At 37.4% G+C, this 26811-nt stretch overlaps 1 protein-coding gene across 3 annotated transcripts in view; it reads right to left on the bottom strand.

The window, feature by feature from the left end:
- usp25 (ubiquitin specific peptidase 25) overlaps positions 1–14637 on the bottom strand; it is a 37937-nt gene extending 23300 nt beyond the window's left edge. The window contains exons 1-9 of one of the 3 annotated variants that reach the window (XM_051684784.1): positions 14274–14637; positions 10100–10177; positions 7473–7617; positions 6372–6495; positions 5727–5889; positions 4098–4184; positions 990–1127; positions 669–742; positions 332–405 (exon numbers count right to left, since the gene is read on the bottom strand). In XM_051684784.1, coding sequence (XP_051540744.1) covers positions 332–405; positions 669–742; positions 990–1127; positions 4098–4184; positions 5727–5889; positions 6372–6495; positions 7473–7617; positions 10100–10177; positions 14274–14315 — 925 coding nt within the window. In that variant the 5' untranslated portion in view covers positions 14316–14637. Of the gene's footprint in view, positions 1–331; positions 406–668; positions 746–989; positions 1128–4097; positions 4185–5726; positions 5890–6371; positions 6496–7472; positions 7618–10099; positions 10178–14273 lie in introns of all 3 variants that reach the window. The other 2 variants (XM_051684783.1, XM_051684785.1) reach the window with 2 other exon arrangements.
- Between the last annotated feature and the right edge of the window lie 12174 nt (positions 14638–26811).

The raw sequence follows: 26811 nt of genomic DNA, 5'->3' as shown, positions 1-26811 counted from the left end.
TAAGTTGAGGAACATGTACTGGAATTAAGAAAGTAAATAAGGTCAATTTAGATTTTATGTTTACTAAAAAATTTAACAAAACAAGAACATACAAAAGGAATCATCTAAAGAACGTAGAAAGGTCACCAACTAACAGTATCTACCCAGCAAGCATCTAACCAGTTATGATCAGTGCTGTCATATTTAATAAGCACATCATCACTCCAACATCAAGGTCTGGGTAGATCAATCAGAACCCCAGTTCTCCACATTACATTAACGCAAAGTTACTTTTCATTAACTGGGGGAAAGACTCTCGCTGCAAGTGGACAACCCTCCCCAATCTACTCACCCTCCAGAACGCCTACAGCCAGAAACCGCCCATAGAACAGCTCAACCATAGGGTTCTTTGGATTCTCTCCCTCCCTGTGTGGAACAAGAGCAAACATGTGAGTCACACCAGCATGGAACCACTCTGAACTAGAGGAGTCAGTGTCCTTTGGCTATTCGAGTCACACTGGGACTGTCTTCAGTGGGTGTTTCACCCACTAAACACCACTAACCATTAATCATTGTTAATGTTGTTCCAACTGAATATCTGGTGTGGTCATACATAATTCTATCTGACAGAGAAAAAAAACACAGAAACAGAGGAAGGCCATGCGAAATGGCTGTGTTTAAGGTCTCACCTGTCCTCCTCTGCCTTAATCTGAAATGCATCTTCCAGCCAGTCCAAGAGTTTGTGAGTGAACTCGCTCACATCCTGCTGTACATACAAACACATACCTATTCAGATTATGAACAAATGTGCTCTTTTTTTTCTTCTTTTTTTTTTTTAAACAGGTCTCAACTTGTCTTGTTTTCATTCTTTCTAAAAGCAAAGTCAATACTTTGATTAGAATATAAAACAAATATTGTCTATAAATATGGAGTGTAACAGATTTACCCTTGGCACAAATATCCAGAGTTAGCTTTTCTATAAATAACAGCAGTGAGGTCCAGAAGCTTACCTGTTGAGACTCACTGGACTTGAAGGCATCCTTTAGGATCTCCACAGCTCTGGATGGGTCCACATACTTCCGCTTGGAACCTACCAACAACGAGAAGAGGCGCCTCAGCTCCTGCATGAAGGGGAGGTTCCTGTGCTCCTGCAAAAATGCGGATGGAGACTAAATTGAAATACTATTAAAACCAGAAAAAAAAAAAAAATACTGTGTGAAATAGCAATTATTAAATAATCGTCTGATCGCGGTTATTTGAGATAACCGTGATTATTGTGCACTTTAAAGTCCAATCACATTTTATTGCCCAAATAAGGGAATTTTAGAGGCTTGTGTCTCTGCAGAACAAAAATAGGTGTTTTCCAATCAATGGGCGTTTTTAAACCGGGATGGGCGTTTTTCAACTGCTTTAGACAATTTGCCTACTACACTAAGATTCCTAGTTTCATTTGATAGTTCAGAAACACCCATCCTGGTTTGGCAAAGCCCACTGATTACTACACTGAGATTCCCTACTTTCATTGGATAGTTGAAAAAACGCCCATCCAAATTTGATAACACCCACAGATCGAGAAACGCCCATTATTGTTCCGCTGAGACCTATATTTCAGATTTTAAGCAAATATATAAATGCCATCAACGGCACGTTTGTGTTTCATTCAGTTAAACTCCGAGCGTCACCGAGCCGCAACGTGGATGTCAAACAGAGCAACTCTGTCTGGAAGAGCACGTGAAATGCTTTTCAAGTGCTGATGTGCGCGCCGTCAGCAGAAGCTCGCGCCAAGCTCCCGCAAAATTATAAACGAAGAAATATAAATGTTGATAGTGAACACAAAGCGCTCCAGCTTCAATTTAAACTATCGTCTAATGAATAGCCTGATTCATACACTTTAAATGCGTTAACGTTTTATAAATGCGACCAAAATGTTTTATAATTTTTGGTTTTAAATGATATGTTTAAGTTCACACAGTACAAGACAAACACTATGTCTGCATTGCTAGCGATTTACCAGTTTCAGTCATCTTTTCTTTCTTGTTTGTGCTGTATCGAAGAAAATACTATAATTTGAATCATCACTGATATATCTGTAAAATGACATGACATAAGCTGGCTAGCAAAAAGAAAATGCACAAAATTATTTACTGTCATTAAGTTGTCCCTCATTGTTTATTTCCCCTCACAGAATCTTAAAACAATCTTTTCTTCAAGAATCCTAATGCTGCTCTTTTCCATACAAAAACAGTTCATATGGACCACTGTTGTCAAGGTCCAAAGAGAAAATAATCATCATGAAAATAACATAAAAGTAGTCCATATAACACAAAGCTGTTGTATGGCCCCAGAATGCTTGGAATAAAGTGCACAGGTCATATGGACTACTGTTATGATGTCTTTATACTGAACATTTAATAGTGCTTTATAGCATTTCTCCTTTATGAAGCTTGACAGCTCCTGCTCACTATAAACTGTTATACTGAATAGAGCTGCTTAAAATATCTATTTTTATGTTCCAAGAAAAAGTAACAGCGTATGGGTTTTGAACAGCATAAGCGTCAGTAAATGAGTGAATAAAAGTAAATTTCCCATTTTCAGGCGAACTACTCATTTAACTGGTGGCTCATCCTCAAAATAAAAGGGTCTCTTTTAAAACTAAAAGTAAACTTTTGCATATTTAGTTAGATACATCTTACATGACACTAACATTCTAAATGTGAACTGCTTGCTGATGCGCGGCGCTGGGATAATCCACGAGGTTCCCACTTAGCATCTTAAACTTGAGTCCCGCCTTCATGATTGGCTCTCTCAAATGACACTTACGAGCACGCTAAAAATTTGTTATTCCTGCAACAACTTAATGACAATTATACAGCAGCACATAATGGACTGCAGCAGAACAGCAACAAGGATATCAATTATTGAGGGGGACAAATTGGCCATATCTGATTATTGGGGGGCTTTCCCCCCTCAATGTATATTGCGGTTACGGCCCTGGCAGTGTTAATAACACGCAGTGACACAGAGGAAGATATGAACTCTTACTCTATATCTGTGGAGTGATAAAATGATTAAATGAAATCTCAAAGGTTTTTCTTCATGAGAAGTAAGGGCTTGTGGGTTTAATCAAATAGCACTAAAATAACGTATGAACGTGAAGAAATTAGGACAGAAATATTTTACTATTGCATAAATAAAGCCCTAGAAAGACGTCATAATCACAATTATTTGTTTGACAATTAATCGTCATAATCACAATTATTTGTTTGACAATTAATCGTCAGCCAAATATCTTAATCGTGACAGCCCTAGTGTGAAACGACAAAATCATAGCCAATCAGAACATATTTAATGTTTAAATACAAATGTAGAGATTTCACTGTGAGTAAAGCAACCCAGCATAACGCAACAAAAATAGAAACAACTGACAAAATGTCTAGTTGCATAACATTTTATTAGATGGAGATTGGCTGGATCTGTCCCCTTTCAGGTAAGGAGATCTTTGCCAACACACTGTGGGTCCGAGACTTTCATCAGCTTACTTCGGCTAGATTTTCTTCCTCATAGGAGCTTTAATTGACAATCGATTAAAATCTAAATCCTGCAAAAGTTCCAGAGAGGAAGAGAAAGACTGATTAAGAGAAAGAAAGAGAGGGAGTTTAGATGAATCCAGGGCTCTGCGGTCATCTAACAGCAGATGAGGTTAAGCTCAGATTATCGCCATGTCTGCTGACCCCATTCACAAACTCAGGACCCAAAAGAGATAGACCCAAAAAAAGAAATCATAGAGATCGCAGCTGGCCTGCTGAGCCACCGTCCAGTAAGCTCTCACTCTCAAACCAGGTCTGTAGGAAAAGGTGCCAATGTCACAAATTTAACAACCAGAATAAAAAAAACCTTGAAAAAGCACTTCATCTGGTTCACCTCCCCTGGCCTCAGGCCAATGAGATGGGTGAAAATCACTGCTCTCAACAGCAGGATGATGTCACAGCATGCAACTTTGGCTTTAACAGTTCCAACAAGGTCACTGCAGCTGAAAGTGTGTCTCTGAGAAATTGAAGCTATTATGGCATGTTGAGTGTTGGTGAAAGTCAGTGGAGGCATTTGAGGGGTGATCTTACCTTCTGATTGCGGGGCAAGTCCTGCATTCGGGCAGGGGGCGAATAATGCAACACCAGCCTCTGGAACTCCAGCAGGTTAAAAAGAGACTGAAATAAAAAATAAATAAATAATAATAAATAAATAAAAATCACTATGAGAACGGTGTACCAACTCTGGATGTCAACCCAGCCTTGCCTGATACATGAGAAACAGCTCTCAAATGTTTTTGGCCTTTTTTTGTGCTTAGCCAGTATCACTATAGCGTCATAACAGTTTGTTTTGGTGACAGAATCACACATTTAGAGCCTCTTCCAAATCTATAAACCCACATAGATCAGCGTGCCTGCGGTTCTCACTTGAGCAGGGGCTTCTTCAGGAGTCAGATTACACACATGGAAGTAAACAGCATGTGACAGAGTGCTCAGCGATCATTATTCAGGTGTCTACATGGTTCATGTTCTCACACCGTGTAGGAGAAACAAACAATCAGCTTGCAGTAAGTCCTGAACACCACTGACTGACTGCAGTTCCTCTCTCTCAGTATTATGCTTATAAAATTATTATTCATGCATTTTGAATGGTTTGAGCATTATAAAAACAAGTAATAAGAGTGTTTAATAAGCTATACAAAATTTAGGGATGCACTGATACAAAAATTGTGGCCTATACTGATATACAGATACTTACAATTAAAAGGTCCAAACATTTTGAAGTTCCAAATATCCCACAAGTCAGCATAAAAGTAATCCATAAGACTCCATTGTTTAAATCATTGTCTTCAGAAGCAATATGATAGGTGTGGGTAAGAAACAGATCACTTTCACATTCTTCTTTTCGTGTTTTTGGTGATTCACATTCTTCATGCATATCGCACCCTACTGGGCAGGGAGAAGAATTTCTACCAGAAAAGGACTTGTTTCTCGCCCACACCTATCAGATCACTTCTGAAGATATGGATTAAAACACTAAAGTTGTACTGATTACTTTTATGATGCCTTTATCTGCTTTATGGAGCATCAAAATGTTGGCACCCATTCACTTGCATTGTATGGACCTACAGAGCAGATGTATATTTTTCTAAAAATCTTAATTTGTGTTCTGCAGAAGAAAGTCGTGCACATCTGGGATGGAATAAGGGTAAGTAAATGATGAGAGAATCTTAATTTTTGGGTGAACTATCCCATTAAAGGAACATACCAAGTCGAATACAATTTAAGCTCATCGACAGCATTTGTGGCATAATGTTGATTAACTCATACAATTTTTTCGAATCATCCCTCATTTATAAAAATAAAAAAAATAGCACAGTAAGACACTTACAATAGAATTAAATGGGGTCAGTCCATAAACATTCATATACACACTGTCAAAATGTGATAAAAATGCCTACTAACCTTATGTGTGTAAAGTATCCAATACCAGGAGTATTGTTGAAATTGTTTTTGTGGTAATCAACATTATGCCACAAATGGTGTTGATTGAGCTTACCTTTTATTTAACATAGAACATTCCTTTAAACTGTAATATTGACTGATACCAATTACAGTGTACCCTGAACAAAGGTCCAATGCAATTTAACTGCCATTTGTGGTTGTATTAATATTTTGAATTCATAATATTGCAAAGCAGTCACAGTGACTGATACTGACCTGTATAACTGCACTGAACCAACATGTGTTGCCCACGTTCTTCAGCCCTACGGGACAGTTCTCCTGCCTCTTCCTGTCATAAGGATTGGCCGAATCGCTCCATACTTCTGTGTGAGTCCGCTTCAGGCTGGCCTTGTTCTCTGCAATGCTGGCCTCTAGGACTCTACAGCAGAAAAACACCAAACTTCAGTCTGGTCAATCCATTATGAAAAGATTCCAAAACAACTCAACTGGTCAATGTAATGAATTAAATAATCTGCCTGCCATACAATAACAAAAAACAGACAATAACATAGATATATTATAATGCATCTCAAGCTTTTCATCATGATGTCCAGAATACTCTAAATAAAACCCAGCAGCCTAAAGGTCAAAGTACACTTTGGTTGTCAGTGTTGCTGATCGGAACACATACAGTTTGCACAATACAAATTCCGTCATCAGCACAGTCTGCACGGACTGGCTGCAGAGTACCACAAACCAGTCGAAGTGTGCATATGTCAAACACGTTTGTATTCGCTCGCGGTCAAAAGACTTTTAAAGGCTGAGCGCTCAGCTGAGTGCAAGGCGACCCAGAACACGGAAACACAAAGTATACCTGAGCCTTAAGGGCTAAAAGGCAGTCCAGAGAGCAGCAGACCCCACCTGCTAATGGCTTGCTCTTCATCAGTGATTCCAGTCTCCCTGAAGGCCCTGTTCGACTCCTCCAGACTGAGAGCGATGGCACGCTGAAGGTCATCTTTATCATCTCCAGTGAGATCAATTACATCTGAAACAACAAGTCACTTTCATATATCGGGTACTGACAAATGACAACTGTCTTTTGAACTACCACAACACACTTACAATATGGCATTTTTGGGCCATAAATTATGAGACCATATGCATCAACTATGATGCCCAAAAGTGTTGACCAGATAGGCAGCTCGCTATGTTTTGAAACAGCCATAGTGACAAATACTAAATATCTCTTACTAAAATCATAAATATACATTTTATGCTCATGCCAAGAGCAAAAAATTAAAACATGGGGCAGCATGCCAAACTAACTTTCTCAGCATTTTCTCAGCACTAGATTTAGAGTTTGAGTCATCATCATTAAAACAAGCTGGGAGGACAGGCAGGAGCTTTCAGATGAGTGTGCGTGAATATGTGTGTGCACGTATTTATCAGAGTGCTGCCAGAACTCTACTGTTGCGAGTTACATGATGCTTCATTTGAGTATCTCTTTCCTAAATAGGAATTTCAGGACGACTTATGCCATGCTTTTTCATTCTCAGATTTGACACAGCAGTGGCTAGTTCACTCCATTTGTGTTTAAGGCATTTAGAAATTAATGAATCAGCCCTTTAATCCCTCTTATCAAAGTATAGGCACTAAAATCCATGGTGAAATTTAAAAAAAATAAATTATATATATATATATATATATATATATATATATATATATATATATATATATATATATATATATATATATATATAGTTACTTCCAGAAATTACTTAAAACATTAATAAGCATATCAGGAAATCTCAGCACAATTAAAATAAAGTCTTCCCTACATCCTTTAAAATTGCTCAGAAAACAGTATGACTCAGTTTCCTGGCTGGAGTTAACAGAGCATGTGCACCTGGTTCTACAATCTGTTTTCATTTACGTCATGGCATTTCATTGCACTGCGTCACAGACCAGTGTAACCTTCCCCTATATTCCAGCCAATCATTTTTCTGAGATTTAAATACATACTTGTGTCAGCCTGGCTGCCCACGCTGATGTATCTATCATTGGTGATCTGGGCTGTCTGGTAATATGTGGCTTCATCTTGCTGTGGGACCTTGGCATTCTTCTCCGTGAGATAGGCAACCGCCTCAGCTAGGTCACCGTTACTAACCTGGACACACACAGATCACACAGCAATCAGCGAACAAACATCTTTTACATGCACAAAAAACTAAACTACAAACATTCGTTTAGTGAATATATTTGTTTTTGAACAAATATTAAGAGTAAACCAACCAAATTTGCTTAAAATACGCCATACAGAATTGTAGTTAAAATACAAGTGCTAATTTACACTCATTATGTTAAAATGAACCCTGACATGGTGATCTGAATGTGGAAGAGTCTTGTATTACCTTAAAGGGTTAGTTCACCCAAAAATTTTTATTCTCTCATCATTACTCACCCTCATGCCATCCCAGAAGTGTATGACTTTCTTTCTTCTGCTGAACACAATCAATGATTTTTAGAAGAATTTCTCAGCTCATTAGACCCATACAATGTAAGTAAATGGGTGCCAAAATTTTGAAGCTCCAAAATCCACATAAGGGCAAAATAAAAGTACTCCGGATGACTTGATAGGTGTGGGAGAGAAACAGATCAATATTTAAGTCCTTTTTTTTACTATAAATTCTCCTCCCTGCTCAGTTAACTTCCACTTTACTTTCACTTTCTCATTCTTCTTCTGTTTTTGGTAATTCACATATTTTGTGCCTATCGCCCCCTGCTCGGCAGGGAGGAGAATTTATGACAAAAAATGACAAATATTGAACTGTTTCTCACCTACACCTAACATAACGTGTCTGAACACATGGATTTAACCATTGGAGTCATATGGATTACTTTTGGCACCCATTCACTTGCATTGTATGGACCTACAGAGCTGAAATATTCTTCTAAAAATCTTAATTTGTGTTCTGCAGAAGGAAGAAAGTCATACACATCTGGGATGGCATGGGGGTAAGTAAACGATGAGAGAACTTTCATTTTTGGGTAAAGGGGTTTATTTTGCAAAAATGAGCGACAGACTGTACATTATCTAGCTTATTACACTGCTAATTACAAAATACTTAAACAATTGGACATCATGAGTTTCAATTATTTTATTACGTGAGAAGAAACAGACTGTCAAGTGCTACGAGAGACAATTAACATAAATAAGTACATTATAGGGCCACTATAGCGGTCATTACCTGAAAGTATTTGACCGTATTCAGAATCAAGTATTCCAGAGAGCTGTGTAGTAGTGCCTGACCGAGTGTGCAACGAGCTTACAGCTAACTAGCTAATCACGTTGCTACTTTCATACCTAGTTAGCGTGTAAATACGTATTCACCAAACTGTTTTGTTCAGGTTTCACAGTTTGGTACCCCCTTCAACCGAACAATTCCAGTCGTTGCATTTATAAAATGTAATATTTAAAAGTCTGGTTTTCCAGACATTAAAATAGGATATGTAATAAAAGTGGATTTAATAAATAGTATATTTGCCCTGTGTAAATAATAATATATAGGAACTGTACCTAAAGTAAATGAGGGGTGATAAATACTAATACAACAGGCTGGAAAAATAGACATTTATTAATTTTAATATCCTATATATATATCTTTTGAATGTGTTGAAACTTGACACCGGGCGACACACCCTAAAAACGGCACCGTTTCATGGTTTCATGCTGAAGAGCCACTTATAAGTAAGTTTTTTCTTCTCTCTCGTAAATATAAATGAGTGTAAATGCCAACATCATCATATATGTCGAAAGGACTGAAGCCTGTCAACCAAAACATGAGCTCATTGATGTCATTAAGTGATTCTGCTTTTTTATTCCATCAGTTACTCCTGATCGGAGGCTGCCATATATATTTAGTTTATATGTAGGGTTACGTCCTACCTAAATTTATTGGAGCAACGCTCATATAATTAGTAGAGCGTAAATTGTGACTTAGTGCCCATTTACGCCACAACTAGGCTAAGTTGTAACGTACGTATAGCTGGTGCAACCGGCCCCTGATATTTATTTAGTTATTTATTGTATTTTTATTTATTCTTTATTTTAATGGTGGGCAACTGACTTATACTAAACATACAGTACTGATGTTTATTTAGCTATTTATTGTATTTTTATTTATTCTTTATTTAAATGGTCAACACTTGACTGATACTAAACATACAGTACTGATGTTTATTTAGCTATTTATTGTATTTTTATTTATTCTTTATTTAAATGGTCAGCAATTGACTTATACTAACAGTACTGATGTTTATTAAGTTATTTATTGTATTTCTATTTATTCTTTATTTTCTCAGTGTTCATTTCTAGAATTTGTTGACAATGTATAATAATAATGTCAAATGTTCTTTGATAAAAACTTTTAAGAAAGCAGACTTCTGAGTACCTTTGCATAGTCATATCGGTGCAAAATCGGTGCACAATCCACATCGAAAAGGTCTGTTTTCATTCCAGCTCAAAAATTAGCTATATCGGTCACCATATCGGTAATCGGTATTGGTCTCAAAAATCCCATATCGGTCGGGTTCTACTGTGTAGTAAAGCTCAATTTTAGCTGGATAGCTAGTTAATGAAACTGATTCACCTGCAGTGCCTGCTGTAACAGCTGAACATCTGTAGTTCCAGTGACTTCCCTCAACTGGTTTAGTAATGTCTGCTGGTGCTGTGGAAAGAACACATGACTAGTTACACAACAGAAAGCACATTTTTAAATGCAACAGAAAGCAATGGCAGAAAGCCATTTCAAAATGTTCAAAAAAGTGTCAAGAGCTTTCTAAAAAGCACAAATTACAATCTGATTAGCTGGCTTTGCACTATTTCCGGGAGTCAAGGTGAACAGGTTTTCATCGGTCTGCCGGAAACAAAACTGACAGGCTGCTACAATGAGCATAAAATTAAGAGCAAGTCACATAATTTGCCAAAGTGTATGAGGCTGAGTTATTTAAGCTTTGAAAGACATTTAAGAGTTTTGTTTGGGGCAGTTAGCAACAAGGAAACAAGATACCCTAGTTGGCACAACAGAAAGAGAGAAATATCTCACACCTCTGGGTGGGAAAGCACAGAGTACAGCCCTTTATCTCATTCCTGGCTGTGATCAGGCACGGCATGAGTCAAAACACAGACTGTTCCAAACTTAAGAGGGTGGAACAGCAACTCCTCCCAAGACTGAATTCCAGGCTGAAATTATGGCTGATCTGTTTCTACTCATCTGACCATTTCAGTCTGAACATTGTGTGGAAGTCGTAAACTTCTGCCATCCATGTTCCATGCTGTCCTGTGCAAACATTCTTCTCCTTGCCTCATATGTTTTGAGCAGTCAGCACCAAATTCCAAGACTGAGTTACATCATTACATAACTAAATTGTTGCTGGGGGGAGAAGATGCTCTGCATTTCTTTTCTTTCCGTCCATGATATGAGAAGAAACACTCACTGAGGCGGCGTCCCCTCCCTCCCTGCCTCTGATATGGATGCACTCAGCTAATGTAATGCACATTTCACAACAGAAATATAAAAAAGTAACACAAACTCAGGGCTGATAAAAGCCAAACTTGTGGTGTACTGCCTGTTCACTTTCAATTCATTTGAAACACATAGCTTTCGGTTCCCATCTATCTGCTGTAACTCTCAGCAAAATATCAGGCTCGAAACTCACCCTGTTTCTCTAAGTTAACAAAGCCACTTTGTTTGTTACTTTTAATGCATAATCAATATATTTAATTGAATAATTGGTCAGACTGTATAACAAGCCAAATGACCCCTCAGTGTTTACTAAAGCTGTATTACATTAAACAACCACTGCAAAAAAGACTCATGTACACTGGCGGCCAAAAGTTTGGAATAATGTACAGATTTTGTTGTTTCAGAAGGAAATTGGTACTTTAATTCACCAATGTGGCATTCAACTGATCACAAAGTATAGTCAGAACATTACTGATGTAAAAAACAGCACCATCACTATTTGAAAAAAGTCATTTTTGATCAAATCTAGATGGGCCCCATTTCCGGCAGCTATCACTCCAACACCTTATCCTTGAGTAATCATGCTAAATTGCTAATTTAGTACTAGAAAATCACTTGCCGTTATATCAAACACAGTTGAAAGCTATTTGGTTTGTTAAATGAAGCTTAACATTGTCTTTGTGTTTGTTTTTGAGTTGCCACAGTATGCAATAGACTGGTATGTCTTAAGGTCAATATTAGGTCAATAATGGCAAAAAAGAAACAGTTTTCTCTAGACCAGGGGTCGGCAACCTATACAGATCTGGCACGCGGAGGGGTAATCACTGGCACGCCAGCAACAGGGAGAGAGGAGTAGACTGTTTTATTTAAATGAAATTCCGCACCTGCATTCCAATCTACATCTTGATGTAATCCTTCCGCATGTTTTCATGAGCTGAATTGGAGACTAAACAAAAAGTTAAAATGTGACGAGACTGCAGTGTACCCAACAGACTCGTGCAGCGCATGCAAATCATTCGCACATCACGAGCCGGCAGCGCTTCACGGTTAATCACGCGAGTAAACGCGCCCACTTCGACAGCCTACATTCCATGTTTCATTTGTTTCTTTTTGCTTTCAGAACAACACGTAATGTAATAAGGAAAAAACCTCTATTAATCCTTGAGATTTCCAACCCAGCATCAGGTACACCCTCCTAAAACCAATCACACTCAAAATTACATTAAAAGATTAAAAGAGAAAACATAAAAATCTGAGTCTAATCAAAATATAAATTAAACCTGGAAATAAAGTTTTAGAATTTTGGAAGTGTGATTTCACTGAAAATGGCTAAATAGCTGATCGGCTTGTGATGCGCCAATGGCTTGCACGTGCAGCTCGAGTCTTGTCACACTTTAATAGTGTTTAGTCTCCCATTCAGCTGATGAAAACACACTATGTGATCATGAGGAAGGATTACATCAAGATGTATATTGGAATGCAGGTGCGAAAAACTTCATACAAGTAAAATAGCCTGCTCCACTCTCGCTGTTGATTGCGTGCTAGTAATTACCCCTCTGTGTGATTTTGAAAAAAGTCGGCACGGCCATTAACCAGGAAAATTAAAAAATGGCACTCCATGTCAAAAAGGTTGCCAACCCCTGCTCTAGAGCCTCGTCAGTCAATCATTGTTTTGAGGAATAAAGGCTATACAATGCTTGTAATTGCCAAAAAACTGAAGATTTCATACAAAAGGTGTACACTACAGTCTTCAAAGACAAAGGGCAACTGGCCCTAACAAGGACAGAAAGAGATGTGGAAGGTCAGATGTACAACTAAACAAGAGGATAAGTACATCAGAGTCTCTAGTTTGAGAAATAGATGCCTCACATGTCCTCAGCTGACAGCTTCATTGAATTCTACCTGCTCAACACCAGTTTCATGTACAACAGTAAAGAGAGGATGCAGGCCTTAAGGGAAGAATTGCAAAGAAAAAGCCACGTTTGAAACAGAAAAACAAAAAGAAAAGGTTAGAGTGAGCAAAGAAACACAGACATTGGACAACAGATAATTGGAAAAGAGTGTTATGGATCTTAACCCCATTGAGCTTTTGTGGGATCAGCTAGACTGTAAGGTGCGTGAGAAGTGCCCGACAAGACAAACACATCTATGGCAAGTGCTACAGGAAGCGTGGGGTGAAATGTCACCTGAGTATCTGGACAAACTGACAGCTAGAATGCCAAGGATCTGCAAAGCTTTTTTTGATGAGAACACTTTGAAGTAGTTTAAGAAGTTCTGAATTTTTTTTGTCAAATTGTAATTGTAATTTTTCACGTTATTAATGTCCTGACTATACATCGTAATCAGTTGAATGCCACTTTGGTGAATAAAAGTACCAATTTCTTTCCATAAGAGCAAAATCTGTACATTATTCCAAACTTTTGGCCACCAGTTTAAATAAACAGCTTAAAACTCTTTGATGATCCAAACAAAAAAAGAAAAACCTTTTGCTTAAAAACAGATAAAAACAAACCCGCAAAACACAAATGACGCGAATAATCAAGCAAAATGTAATGTTTACAACAAACCAACAAGCCAGTTTACAAACTGATTAAAGTATATATGAAAAAACACAAGTGTGACACATACTACCAAGAAAAGCCTGATGTTTACAGAAACATAAACGACACACACCACCATGAAAGTGAAGTGCAAACACTCAATAACACAAATATGCGGCACGAATAACAAGAAAACCCTAATGTTTACGAACAAAATGGCACAACAGCGTGAATACTTAACAATAATAAAGCTGCGGAGTGTCAAAACATAAACAAACCCACTAAACCGAACAAAAACTCACCACGAGTAACCATAATACTTATTACCACTCAAACAGAGACTTTGCTGAGGATTTACTGAGATTTCCGTAAGATATGAGTGATAACTGAGTGATAATTTCAGTGTGTTTTGCAAGGGAAGTTTAGTAGCTCTGTTAGCACACACGCGACAGTTTTAGTCGCACTCGCAGCTTTAGTTTAGCTTTACGAGCGCGTGCCGTTTTATTTTACACTGTTTGTGATCCTAACCCTTTAAAACTCTTTCGTGAACTAAAAACTAATAAAGAATAATTTATAGAAAAACAAACACCGAAACGTGTGACGCGGCTAATGTGATGCTAACACAAGGCCGCAACAATCAAACTGACCTACAGAAACTTATAACGCGCCCGAAAACCTCCTCACGACACCGACCGAACCGAGTCCAGCCGAACAGGACCGAACTGGGTCTGTGTGTTCAGGCAGTGAGCGTGCGTTACCTTCTGAGAGTGCTGCTGCAGGACATTCTGCTCTACGGTCATGGCCGGTTCCGATCCAGGCGAGATGGACTCAGATTTGCGGGTAAAACACGGAGCAGATAGGAGTTAAAAGAGTTTCAGACGTGAGAGGTTAAAAAATCTCATCCGTGCTGCAACGGCGCCATAACGAACAAGAGCAACACAGACACATCTGACATCCATTAGCTGGGTCTGGATCACACACACCCTCACATACACAAGCGCATACGTCACAGTCGATGAAGTAAACACACACAACATAAAACATGCGCAAACAAAACAATACACACACTCTCTTACATAGCCTATAAAGACACATACAACAAACAAAACAATACACACACAAAGGTGCTTGTCCATACTAAAAACAAAACAACAAAAACAACACAGCTAAAACAAGCCTATGGTTGTCTGGTCTTAGCCGGTTTAAGTTGGTCTCAAAACCTGACCAGCAAAAATGACCCAACCCCCTCTAAAATCAGCCAACAGTGCAATCAGCTTAGTCACGATCACCAAATGTTTAAATGCAAAATGTTTAAATTCAAGTGAAACATATTTGTCTATCAATACATTTTGGGGGGAACGGCCCTGCAACCACATAGACACATGCATATGGTTATATAACACCTGCGAGCACACAACACACACACACACACACACACACACATACATGTTGGTGCAGTTATCCTTATGAGGACTCTCCATAGACATAATGATTTTTATACTGTACGAACTATAGTCTATCCCCTAACCCTAACCCTAAACCTAACTTTCTTTTTATATAAAAAAAAAAAAAAACATAGTTTAGCATGTTTTTTTAAGCAATTTGAATCATGGGGACACTAGAAATGTCCTCATAAACCACATTTATAGCATAATACCCTTGTAATTACCAGTTTGTAACCTAAAAAAAATGTCCTCATAAACCACATAAACCACATAAACCCTAACCCTAACCCTAAACCTAACTTTCTTTTTACATTTAAAAAAAAACATAGTTTAGCATGTTTTTTTAAGCAATTTGAATCATGGGGACACTAGAAATGTCCTCATAAACCACATTTATAGCATAATACCCTTGTAATTACCAGTTTGTAACCTAAAAAAAATGTCCTCATAAACCACATAAACCACATAAACCCTAACCCTAACCCTAAACCTAACTTTCTTTTTACATTTAAAAAAAAACATAGTTTAGCATGTTTTTTTAAGCAATTTGAATCATGGGGACACTAGAAATGTCCTCATAAACCACATTTATAGCATAATACCCTTGTAATTACCAGTTTGTAACCTAAAAAAATGTCCTCATAAACCACTTAAACCTGCCCCCCCCCCCCCACCACCCCAACCACACACACACACACAAATAGGATAAAGTCATCTGACTTTGAGTTCTGTAACATCAGTGAAACGAAAATGAAAGTTAACAGTCACAATAATGATTTTTTTCTGTTTCTATTGTGAGTGACAACAAAATTATGACCAGGCCAGATGGAATTTTCCCTCAAAATCAGTGCAGAAAATGAAAAAAACAAAAACCCAGCTGACTGTTTATGTTTTGGTGGTGGGCAGTCTGGCTTGTTCATTTTTATATTCATCCTTATTGTTTCTTTTTGATTAATATGAAATAGACATATAGATGTTCACCAATTAAATACTGGCATGATATAGTATCAGAAATTAATTGCCCCCTGTGTTTTATTTTTTTTATTTTTTTTTGGACTTTTGTTTATATTTATGAGGTCATATGTTTTCTAATCATATAAAATATATTTTAAATACTTCAATGCAATACATTTATTTAGAAATTATATCTTATATTTTAAGCAATACTATGCATACTTATGCCTAGAATATAATATTATATGTCACATATAAAACACACACAAAAAAAAAAAAAAAAATCCATGAGACCCCGTTAATTTCTGACCCTGGAATGATATAAAAGAGTTTTGTCAGCCCATTTAAAACAGTTTGGTAGAGGTGGTGGGGGTTGTGCTATAGTTTTAAAAGAATAACTTTTTCTTAGAATATACTGAATTGTAATGTAAAAACATCTGAAATACATTTTCACACAAGATTTATTCTCAACCTCAGGACATTTATCTGAGAGGTACAACCACACACACAATAGAGAAAGAGAGAGGAAAAGGTGATGTATTTCAAAGAAAGTGTTTTGAAGATGATGTGGTTATTTTTAATATATATATATACAGTTGTGCTCAAAAGTTTGCATACCCTTGGAGAATTGGTAATATACAGGTGCATCTCAATAAATTAGAATGTCATGGAAAAGTTCATTTATTTCAGTAATTCAACTCAAATTGTGAAACTCGTGTATTAAATAAATTCAGTGCACACAGACTGAAGTAGTTTAAGTCTTTGGTTCTTTTAATTGTGATGATTTTGGCTCACATTTAACAAAAACCCACCAATAAAAAAAACATTTTTAGTGAATTGTTGGCCTTCTGGAAAGTATGTTCATTTACTGTATATGTACTCAATACTTGGTAGGGGCTCCTTTTGCTTTAATTACTGCCTCAATTCGGCGTGGCATGGAGGTGATCAGTTTGTGGCACTGCTGTGGTGGTATGGAAGCCCAGGTTTCTTTGACAGTGGCCTTCAGCTCATCTGCATTTTTTGGTCTCTTGTTTCTCATTTTCCTCTTGACAATACCCCATAGATTCTCTATGGGGTTCAGGTCTGGTGAGTTTGCTGGCCAGTCAAGCACACCAACACCATGGTCATTTAACCAACTGTTGGTGCTTTTGGCAGTGTGGGCAGGTGCCAAATCCTGCTGGAAAATGAAATCAGCATCTTTAAAAAGCTGGTCAGCAGAAGGAAGCATGAAGTGCTCCAAAATTTCTTGGTAAACGGGTGCAGTGACTTTGGTTTTCAAAAAACACAATGGACCAACACCAGCAGATGACATTGCACCCCAAATCATCACAGACTGTGGAAACTTAACACTGGACTTCAAGCAACTTGGGCTATGAGCTTCTCCACCCTTCCTCCAGACTCTAGGACCTTGGTTTCCAAATGAAATACAAAACTTGCTCTCATCTGAAAAGAGGACTTTGGACCACTGGGCAACAGTCCAGTTCTTCTTCTCCTTAGCCCAGGTGAGACGCCTCTGACGTTGTCTGTGGTTCAGGAGTGGAATACGACAACTGTAGCCAAATTCCTTGACACTTCTGTTTGTGGTGGCTCTTGATGCCTTGACCCCAGCCTCAGTCCATTCCTTGTGAAGTTCACCCAAATTCTTGAATCGATTTTGCTGGACAATCATAAGGCTGCGGTTCTCTCGGTTGGTTGTGCATCTTTTTCTTCAACACTTTTTCCTTCCACTCAACTTTCTGTTAACATGCTTGGATACAGCACTCTGTGAACAGCCAGCTTCTTTGGCAATGAATGTTTGTGGCTTACCCTCCTTGTGAAGGGTGTCAATGATTGTCTTCTGGACAACTGTCAGATCAGCAGTCTTCCCCATGATTGTGTAGCCTAGTGAACCAAACTGAGAGACCATTTTGAAGGCTCAGGAAAACTTTGCAGCTGTTTTGAGTTGATTAGCTGATTGGCATGTCAAAATATTCAAATTTTTTGAGATAGTGAATTGGTGGGTTTTTGTTAAATGTGAGCCAAAATCATCACAATTAAAAGAACCAAAGACTTAAACTACTTCAGTCTGCGTGCATTGAATTTATTTAATACACGAGTTTAACAATTTGAGTTGAATTACTGAAATAAATGAACTTTTCCATGACATTCTAATTTATTGAGATGCACCTGTATGTACCATTTTTAAAGAAAACATGAGTGAGCAGGCAAACACATTTCTTTTATTTCTTATGGGATTCATATTCAACTGTAGGTTATAACAGAATGGCACAATCATAAAACAATACATGGCAACAAAGAAAAAAATGAAATGACCCCTGTTCAAAAGTCTGCATACCCTTAGTTCTTAATACTGTGTATTGCCCCCTTTAGCATCAATGACAGCGTGCAGTCTTTTGTAATAGTTGTATATGAGGCCCCAAATTCTTGCAGGTGGTATAGCTGCCCATTCGTCTTGGCAAAATGCCTCCAGGTCATGCAAAGTCTTTGGTTGTCTTGCATGAACCGCACGTTTGAGATCTCCCCAGAGTGGCTCGATGATACTAAGGTCAGGAGACTGTGATGGCCACTCCAGAACCTTCACCTTTTTCTGCTGTAACCACTGGAGGATCAACTTGGCCTTGTGCTTAGGGTCACTGTCATGCTGGAAAGTCCAAGAGCATCCCATGCGCAGCTTTCGTGCAGAAGAATGCAAATTGTCTGCCGGTATTTTCTGATAACATGCTGCATTCATCTTGCCATCAATTTTCACAAGATTCCCCGTGCCTTTAGAGCTCGCACACCCCCAAAACATCAGTGAGCCACCACCATGCTTCACAGTGGGGATGGTATTCTTTTCACTATAGGCCTTGTTGACCCCTCTCTAAACATAGCGCTTATGGTTGTGACCATAAAGCTCTGTTTTGATCTCGTCACTCCAAATTACAGTGTGCCAGAAGCTGTGAGGCGTGTCAAGGTGTTGTCAGCCATATTGTAACTGGGCTTTTTTGTGGCATTGGCGCAGTAAAGGCTTCTTTCTGTCAACTCGACCATGCAGCTCATTTTTGTTCAAGTATCGTCGTATTGTGCTCCTTGAAACAACCACACTGTCTTTTTCCAGAGCAGCCTGTATTTCTCCTGAGGTTACCTGTGGGTTTTTCTTTGTATCCCGAACAATTCTTCTGGCAGTTGTGGCTGAAATCTTTCTTGGTCTACCTGAACTTGGCTTGGTATCAAGAGATGCCCGAATTTTCCACTTCTTAATAAGTGATTGAACAGTACTGACTGGCATTTTCAAGGCTTTGTAAAATCTTTATAAAGTTCCATTACCTTGATACGCAGGTCTTTTGACAGTTCTTTTCTGCTCCCCATGGCTCAGTATCTAGCCTGCTCAGTGCATCCACGTGAGAGCTAACAAACTCATTGACTATTTATACACAGACACTAATTGCAATTTAAAAAGCCACAGGTGTGGGAAATTAACCTTTAATTGCCATTTAAACCTGTGTGTGTCACCTTGTGTGTCTGTAACAAGGCCAAACATTCAAGGGTATGTAAACTTTTGATCAGGGCCATTTGGGTGATTTCTGTTATCATTATAATTTAAAAAGGATCCAAACAACTATGTGATAATAAATGGCTTCATATGATCACTATCCTTAAATAAAAGACATGATCAGTCATATTTTCAAAATCAATGCTAAAATTTCACAATTTCTGCCAGGGTATGCAAACTTTTGAGCACAATTATATATATACATACACAGAGATAACAACAACCCCCCCCCCCCAAAAAGGGTTGTTGTTATCTCTGTTTGCTGTGGACACGGTTTCATTGAAAGTGAGGTGACAATCCATGAACATACCATCTTTGTCTCAATCACCAGTAATAAATAAATAAATAAGTAAATAAACAAACAGACAGATAGATAGATAGATAGATACCACATTACATCTGTCAGGGTCAGTGTGCAGTATCCAGGTTCACATGTGAAACCTGAACGCTGCCAGCAGATGGCACTTTTGTAATATTTTCATATTTTCAGTCAATAGATAGTTGCATAAGCTCTGTGAAAGGGGCCAAGAGGACACCATAGAAGTCAACAGAGAAGGTCAGAATGTTTGTACGACTTTTTCTTTTTTTTAATCACTTCTTATTTACTATTTATAGCAAGCTATGAATAATTGTGTATCTGAGAGTTACTATTCATATTCATTCTTTTTAAATGTATCATATTCTCAGTTGTGGGAAACGCTGAACACTGAACCAGTGATACAAATGAGAGCATGTTTTAAACAGGAGTGTCTTCATCAACAGTTTTATTTCAGGTGTCATTTTACTAACAACATGACACTGAATGAGGTTTTTTGTAGCCTTGTTCAAATTTTTCTGTGTAAATATGTTGTGTGGGATGTGATGTTTTAAAGTGTGTGCATATATACAACAATAATGCAAGGAATTTGAAAACGGTTTCTTGTGCAGTAGCCTAAATAAACACAGCTCTCTCAGGTTACATATGACTGCTCTACTTTACATTTACAGGTTAGAGGTCAGGCAAATCTAATCATGAGACCATCCAGCCCTACCAGAGGCACCCACATGTGAGTTCACGTAACAGATGTAACATCAAGACAGAAAGCAGATTTGATAAGGTTAAATAAAAAACAACACACTTAATACACATGCCATATTATACATAGATAATGCACTGAGAACTTATTGTCTTTATTCTTAAATGAACTAAATCCTAGAACATAAGAAAAAGCTGCCCCTTGCCCCCCATATCATCTCCCAGCTCTCTTAGCATTTATCTGAAGTGTAATCCAAAGGTTTCATGGGTAAGTCCAGGGAATTCTCCACAATATCCTGTTCAAATGCATTGGGTACAGGGGCCATTTGCTGACCTTTGGCCTTAGAACCAATAGTTCTAATCTCAGTGAGAGTGCTTGACACTAAAGCGCCCTTTCACATTTAAGAGTGGTTTGAAATGTTTGCACTGAAAGTCCATGACCCATAAAGTTGGCTTTGAGCTGCTCATGTGTAGAATATATTCAAAGAAAAACATCAGGTTTTATTAGCACTTTACAATAAGGTTTAATGCTTTAACAATCAACAGTCATATTTTATACCATTTTATATCCTTGGTTAATGTTAATTTATAAATATACAGTGCTATTATTAATTGTTTATTTATAATGCCTTAACCAATGTAAACATATACAATTTTAATATTTAAAATGTATTAGTATATGTAGAAAATATCACAAACCAAGATATTGACCATTTTAGTTAACTATTAACTAATGTTAACCAACACAACTTTACTGTAGTGTTGCAAAAAATCTTAAAAATCTGTAACCACAAATTTGTTTTTAATGTTTAATACACTGCATAATATTAATTATATATATATATATATTAATTATTTAAGATTTTATTCATTTATTACTGAATATATATGTAATACAAAAATATAATTCAAATAATGAAATGCTCAGTTTTCAGTTAACCTTAAAATACAATGACAATGCAATATCTTGTTAAAAACTGCATTCATTTTAAAATACAAAAATTTCTTCCATGAAAATTAGGAAATGACAATTTGAATTAGTGAAAGTAGGAACTTAAACAAGAACTAGTAGCCTGCATCAGATCAAATCTAAGTTTTCTCATATACTGTAATACAAAACCTCATATTATCAGAGGTCAGAAGGCCACATTGGTTACAGCATTGAACTTGGAATATCAGCTCATTCATTGTTCCATTAACCCATGAAATGTTAACTCCTAATATAAGTTAACTGTGAATCTTTTTAAAGCTCTTTTATGTTCAGTGGCAAGAGGTCAACACATTACCAGTTGCCCGTGATCAACAACAGGGCTCAGTGAGTGCTCTCAATGAAAAGAAAAGTTCTTCTGCCAGCTGTCACGTTTCACGTTTCTGGTGGCCTTTGAAAAAGGGGTTACCGGGAAATGGAAGAGAGGTGGGGTCACAGCTGCAGGGCAACTGCAGATCAACCACAGTGAGTTGAGCTGGAGATGTCAGAGGGAGGCAAATGTCACAACCCCTGAGGCACTGGCACAGACTTCAAGAAGCTCACCTTTTCAAGCATCGATCAGAGGAGTGGGTCTAACAATAAAGAAAAACAAAGAATACCTTAAGCATGCAGCACTGATTAAAGCAATACACCACTCGAGGCTGTGCGTTAAAGAGATTTTATCACTGTTAAAGGGTGTTGTTATGCACAACAAAAAACAAAGTGCCTAAAAACCCCTTTAACCGTGGGTCATACCTTAAAGGGTTAGTTCACCAAAAAATGAAAATTCTCTCATCATTTACACACCCTCATTCCATCCCAGATGTGTATGGCTTTCTTTCATCTGCTGAACACAAACAAAGGTTTTTAGAAGAATTTCTCAGCTCTGTAGGGCCATGCAATGGGTGCCAAAAATTTGAAGCTCCAAAATCCACATAAGGGCAACATAAAAGTACTCCAGACGACTGGTGGTTAAATCCATATCTTCTGAAGCGATATGATAGGTGTGGATCAGAAACAGGTCAGTATTTAAGTCCTTTTTTTACTATAAATTCTCGTCACTGCTCAGTCAATCTCTACTTCACTTTCACTTTCTCCTTCTTCTGTTTTTGGTGATTCACATTCTTTGTGCCTATCGCCCCCTACTGGGCAGGGAGGAGTATTTATGGTAAAAACTGACTTAAATATTGATTTGTTTCTCACCCACACCTAACATATTGTGTCTGAACACATGGATTTAACCACTGGAGTCATATGGGTTACTTTTATGCTCCTTTTATGTGGATTTTGGAGCTTAAAATTTTTGGCACCCATTCACGTGCATTGTGAGGACCAAGAGAGCTGAAATATTCTTCTAAAAATCTTAATTTGTGTTCTGCAGAAGAAAGAAAGTCATACACATCTGGGATGCCAGGAGGGTGAGTAAATAATGAGAGAGTTTTCATTTTTGGGTGAACTATCCCTTTAAATGCATATGTGGATCGAAAAAGACCCAGGTGAAATCTAGATGCTTATTAATTATAAAACCATTAATTTTTAAGGAAAATCAACTTTAAAGATAATTTAATTTATTATTTACATTTTTACAAGGTTTATATACTTTGAAACTCTGAAGAGTTTCACATACATTGATCATGAAATAGGAGTTTTGGGTGATAGCGTAAAAAAGGCTGTAAAACAGAAAATTGGACTATTTCCATGTTTGGTGATAAAATATATAATGTCTCAACAACCCTTTTCATATTGGATTCATTATGTTTATGTCTTGTAGCTATACTTTTGAAACAGTGAACAGGCCCCATTCACTTTCATTGTAAGTGCCTAACTGTAACAGCAATTTTTGCAGCTTCTTACACAATTATTTCCTTGTCAAAGAACAATTTTGACACCAGCCGGTGAGAGTCATTATGCCAGATAAGCACTAAGATGTAGTTAAGCACCTGTGAATGAGTGTTTTCTAAACCAACTGCTGTGGATGGTGATGAAGTTGAGTTAAACATTGACCCACGAGACTGTGCTTAATGCAGGAAATACACAATGCAACTTCAACTCTCCATCTCAACCTGCTGAACCTTGCTGACCTGAGTCCTTTGTCTTCCTGGAAGGACATTACTTTTGTGTAGTGGTCTGTAGTGAAATTGTAAGTAGCTTTCTGGGCTGCCTCCAAACCCCCTCTTTCCACAATCAAAGTCCAGGATATCGGAGGATATAAGACAGACAAATGTCCGTTTGTGCGCTCTAAAATGCTGTCCTCGGGTTAGACGTGTGACTTGTGCATTTGCCCTCTTCTCTGTATTGAAGTCATAAAGAAATCAGAGGTTATTGGCAGTTCAAGCATGATAAGAATCTCTGGATGGAGAAGTTCACATGGAGGAAAGGTTATTGGAAGTTGAAGGAAAGAAACCTCATTAGAGGATTAATAAGGGGGGAGCTGGGAACTGAAACAGCACTCTGTGAGACGAGGAAAAACCCTCTCCTTCGAAAAGCCTGGAATTAGACACATGCAGCTAAAGAAAAAAAAAATCACATTTGTTAACTTTAAAGGAACATTCTGGGTTCAATACAAGTTAAAGGGTTAGTTCACCCAAAAATGAAAATTCTCTCATTATTTACTCACCCTCATGATATCTCAGGCGTGTATGACTTTCTTTCTTTACCAGAACACATTTGAAGAAAAACTGAAAAATTTCTTAGCTCAGTAGGTCTTTAAAGTGCAAGTGAATGGCAATTTCTATTTTGAAGCTCCAAAAATCACAGACAGGCAGTAAAAACTTCATCCATACGACTCCTGCTGTTAAATTAATGTCTTCTAAAGCGATACGATTGCTTTTGGTGCAAAAAAAAAAAAATATATAAGTACTTTTTTACTCTCTCGTGTGACGTATTCATGTTGCCAAGATACAGAGGTAATCTCACGTTCTCCACTCGGTTGAGACATCCAGGATAAGCTCACAAACGCACCATTGTGAGTAAAGAAACAGATCAATACAGATCTAAACCAAAACCAACTAAGCTACTGTACAGCATTCCTCCACCTCATTTGAAAACAGCGCTGCTCTTCCGGCTGTGACGCACGTGCGTCACTCACGTGTTTCAAATGCCATTGCGATTACGTCTCACGTGCATACCACTGCAGAACGGAAGCATGATTTAGAGTTAATAAAAGTACTTATATATATTTTTTGCACCAAAAGCAATCATATCGCTTTAGAAGACAATAACCGCTGGAGTCGTATGGATGATGTTTATGCTGATTGTCTGTGATTTTTGGACCTTCAAAAGAGAAATTGCCATTCATTTGCATTTTAAGGACCTACTGAGCTAAGCCATTTTTCTATTTTTCTTCAAATGTGTTCTTGTGTAAGAAAGAAAGTCATACACACCTGGGATATCATGAGGGTGAGTAAATAATGAGAGAATTTTCATTTTTGGGTGATCTATCCCTTTAAGCTCTATAACCATCATTTGTGGCGTAATGCTGATTACCACCAAAAATTATTTAGACTTGTCCCTCCTTTTCTTTAAAAAGGTTACAGTGAGGCACTTACAATGGAAGTGAATGAAGCCAATTTTTGGAGGGTTTAAAGGCAGAAATGTGTAGCTTATAATTTTATAAAAGCACTTACATTACATCTTTGGTAAAACTTGTGTATTATTTGAGCTGAAAAGTTGCTTAAATTGTAATTTGTACGGTCATATTAGTGTTTTAGGTTTTAAAGTGTTACGTTTAAAGTGTAAATCATGTTAACACTCATATTGTTTAAGTATTGTGGCTATACTTATGAAACAGGGAGTGTTTTAACATGTACAGATTAGCCTACAGAATCTCAAATGAAGTGGTCAATGTTTCTTGGCCACTTTTGAAATCAGTAGTCAAAACTGGTCCAAAGATTATTTTAATGGATATTTTAAGTCAGTTTCACTCAGTCGCACAGGTATGTTCAAGCAGAGTAACTTCCAGTGTAGCTGATAACACTGATTATGTACATATCCCAATAACAATCAGACAGTGTCCAAATATTTTTTGCCTTAATATTAAACAGTCTATCTATTGTTTCATATTGTACCATTCAAAATCTAACAAACTTCTTTTTGTGAAATATCTTTCCTTAAAATAAATGCCACTTGGTTTCATATTTTGTAATGATATTCACACATTAAGCTTGGTTAATTGTCTGTCCAATTGGTGGTTTTAATTAAATTCTTTGGGCCACTGTACATGTGAGAACAGGGAAATGTTATGTAGTCCTTTGGAACATGCAATCCAACAATTGTCTAGATTCTAAGATGAAATGTTTATTCTGGTTGTTTTAAGTGGCCAAGAGGAAGTTCAGATTTGAAATCAATGTGTTTCTCTCACAATGGCTGGATAAGCCACTTTTCAAATGGAAGCCAACAACCTGTTTTCCCATAATTATAAGACAATGTTTTCCAAATCCTCCTTACCATCTCTTTCCTGCCATTGTTGAAAATGGGCAGAAATGCACATACCAGATTAGAAATTTGGAATCGGTTCACGATTGGAATCTAAGACACAAAGTCGATTTTGGGGGGGATGGATGCACATGAAAGCTGGCAGTTAAGTATTAGTTAACTTTCACAGGTGTAACCATCTCAAACTAAGCTACCTATAGATGCTCTATGTATATAGTAAGCAGGGTTTCCACATCTTTTGACAGACACTTAAAAAAATCCGTCTATTCAAGTTTTCATAATTGAAATTTGTTAAAGATAACTCAATTCAGTGTGATGGAAATTTGTTAAACAATTGAAATGTGTAAATCTTAAAAATAGACAAAAATTTTTGAGTGACTTTTTTTTTAGTTGTTTGTGGTTAAGGATTTTTTAAAGATTGAGGACAACATTTGTTTGTCCAACCTGGAATTAAACGATGTAGATAACTATAATTTTAAATGTAGAAATGTCTCAAATTAAAGAACTTGGATTCGAATGTGAAAAATATGCATATTCTCTCCAGAAATGCTCATGACATTTGCATGACTTTAAAGCCTTGACTTTTAAGATTTAATAAATTTCCATTACTTTTCCAGACCTGGAAATCATAATTTAAAAATTCCCTGAATTTTCCAGGTTTTCCATGACTGTAGGAACCCAATAAGTAACCCTTATAAGGTTAAAGGAACCTTGTAAGGTTTTTAATTTTGCAAGCTTTCCCACCACATTTTAAACTTCGATGCATAAACTAAGTAAAAGGAAAAATGGCAGATATTATGTTTTGTGTTTAAATATTTTATTATGCCATCAGTGCAAATGAACACCAAAGACAGAACATAAGAAAACCAAAAAGCTCTGAAAATAACAGGTGTTTATGAAAAGTTTTTGCCACAAATGTGTCTCTTAGACTCACAATTGCAGAGTGACT

The sequence above is a fragment of the Myxocyprinus asiaticus genome, chromosome 42, assembly GCF_019703515.2.
Source record: "Myxocyprinus asiaticus isolate MX2 ecotype Aquarium Trade chromosome 42, UBuf_Myxa_2, whole genome shotgun sequence".
Lineage (NCBI taxonomy): Eukaryota > Metazoa > Chordata > Actinopteri > Cypriniformes > Catostomidae > Myxocyprinus > Myxocyprinus asiaticus.
This window is presented reverse-complemented; position numbering and strand designations above follow the sequence as displayed.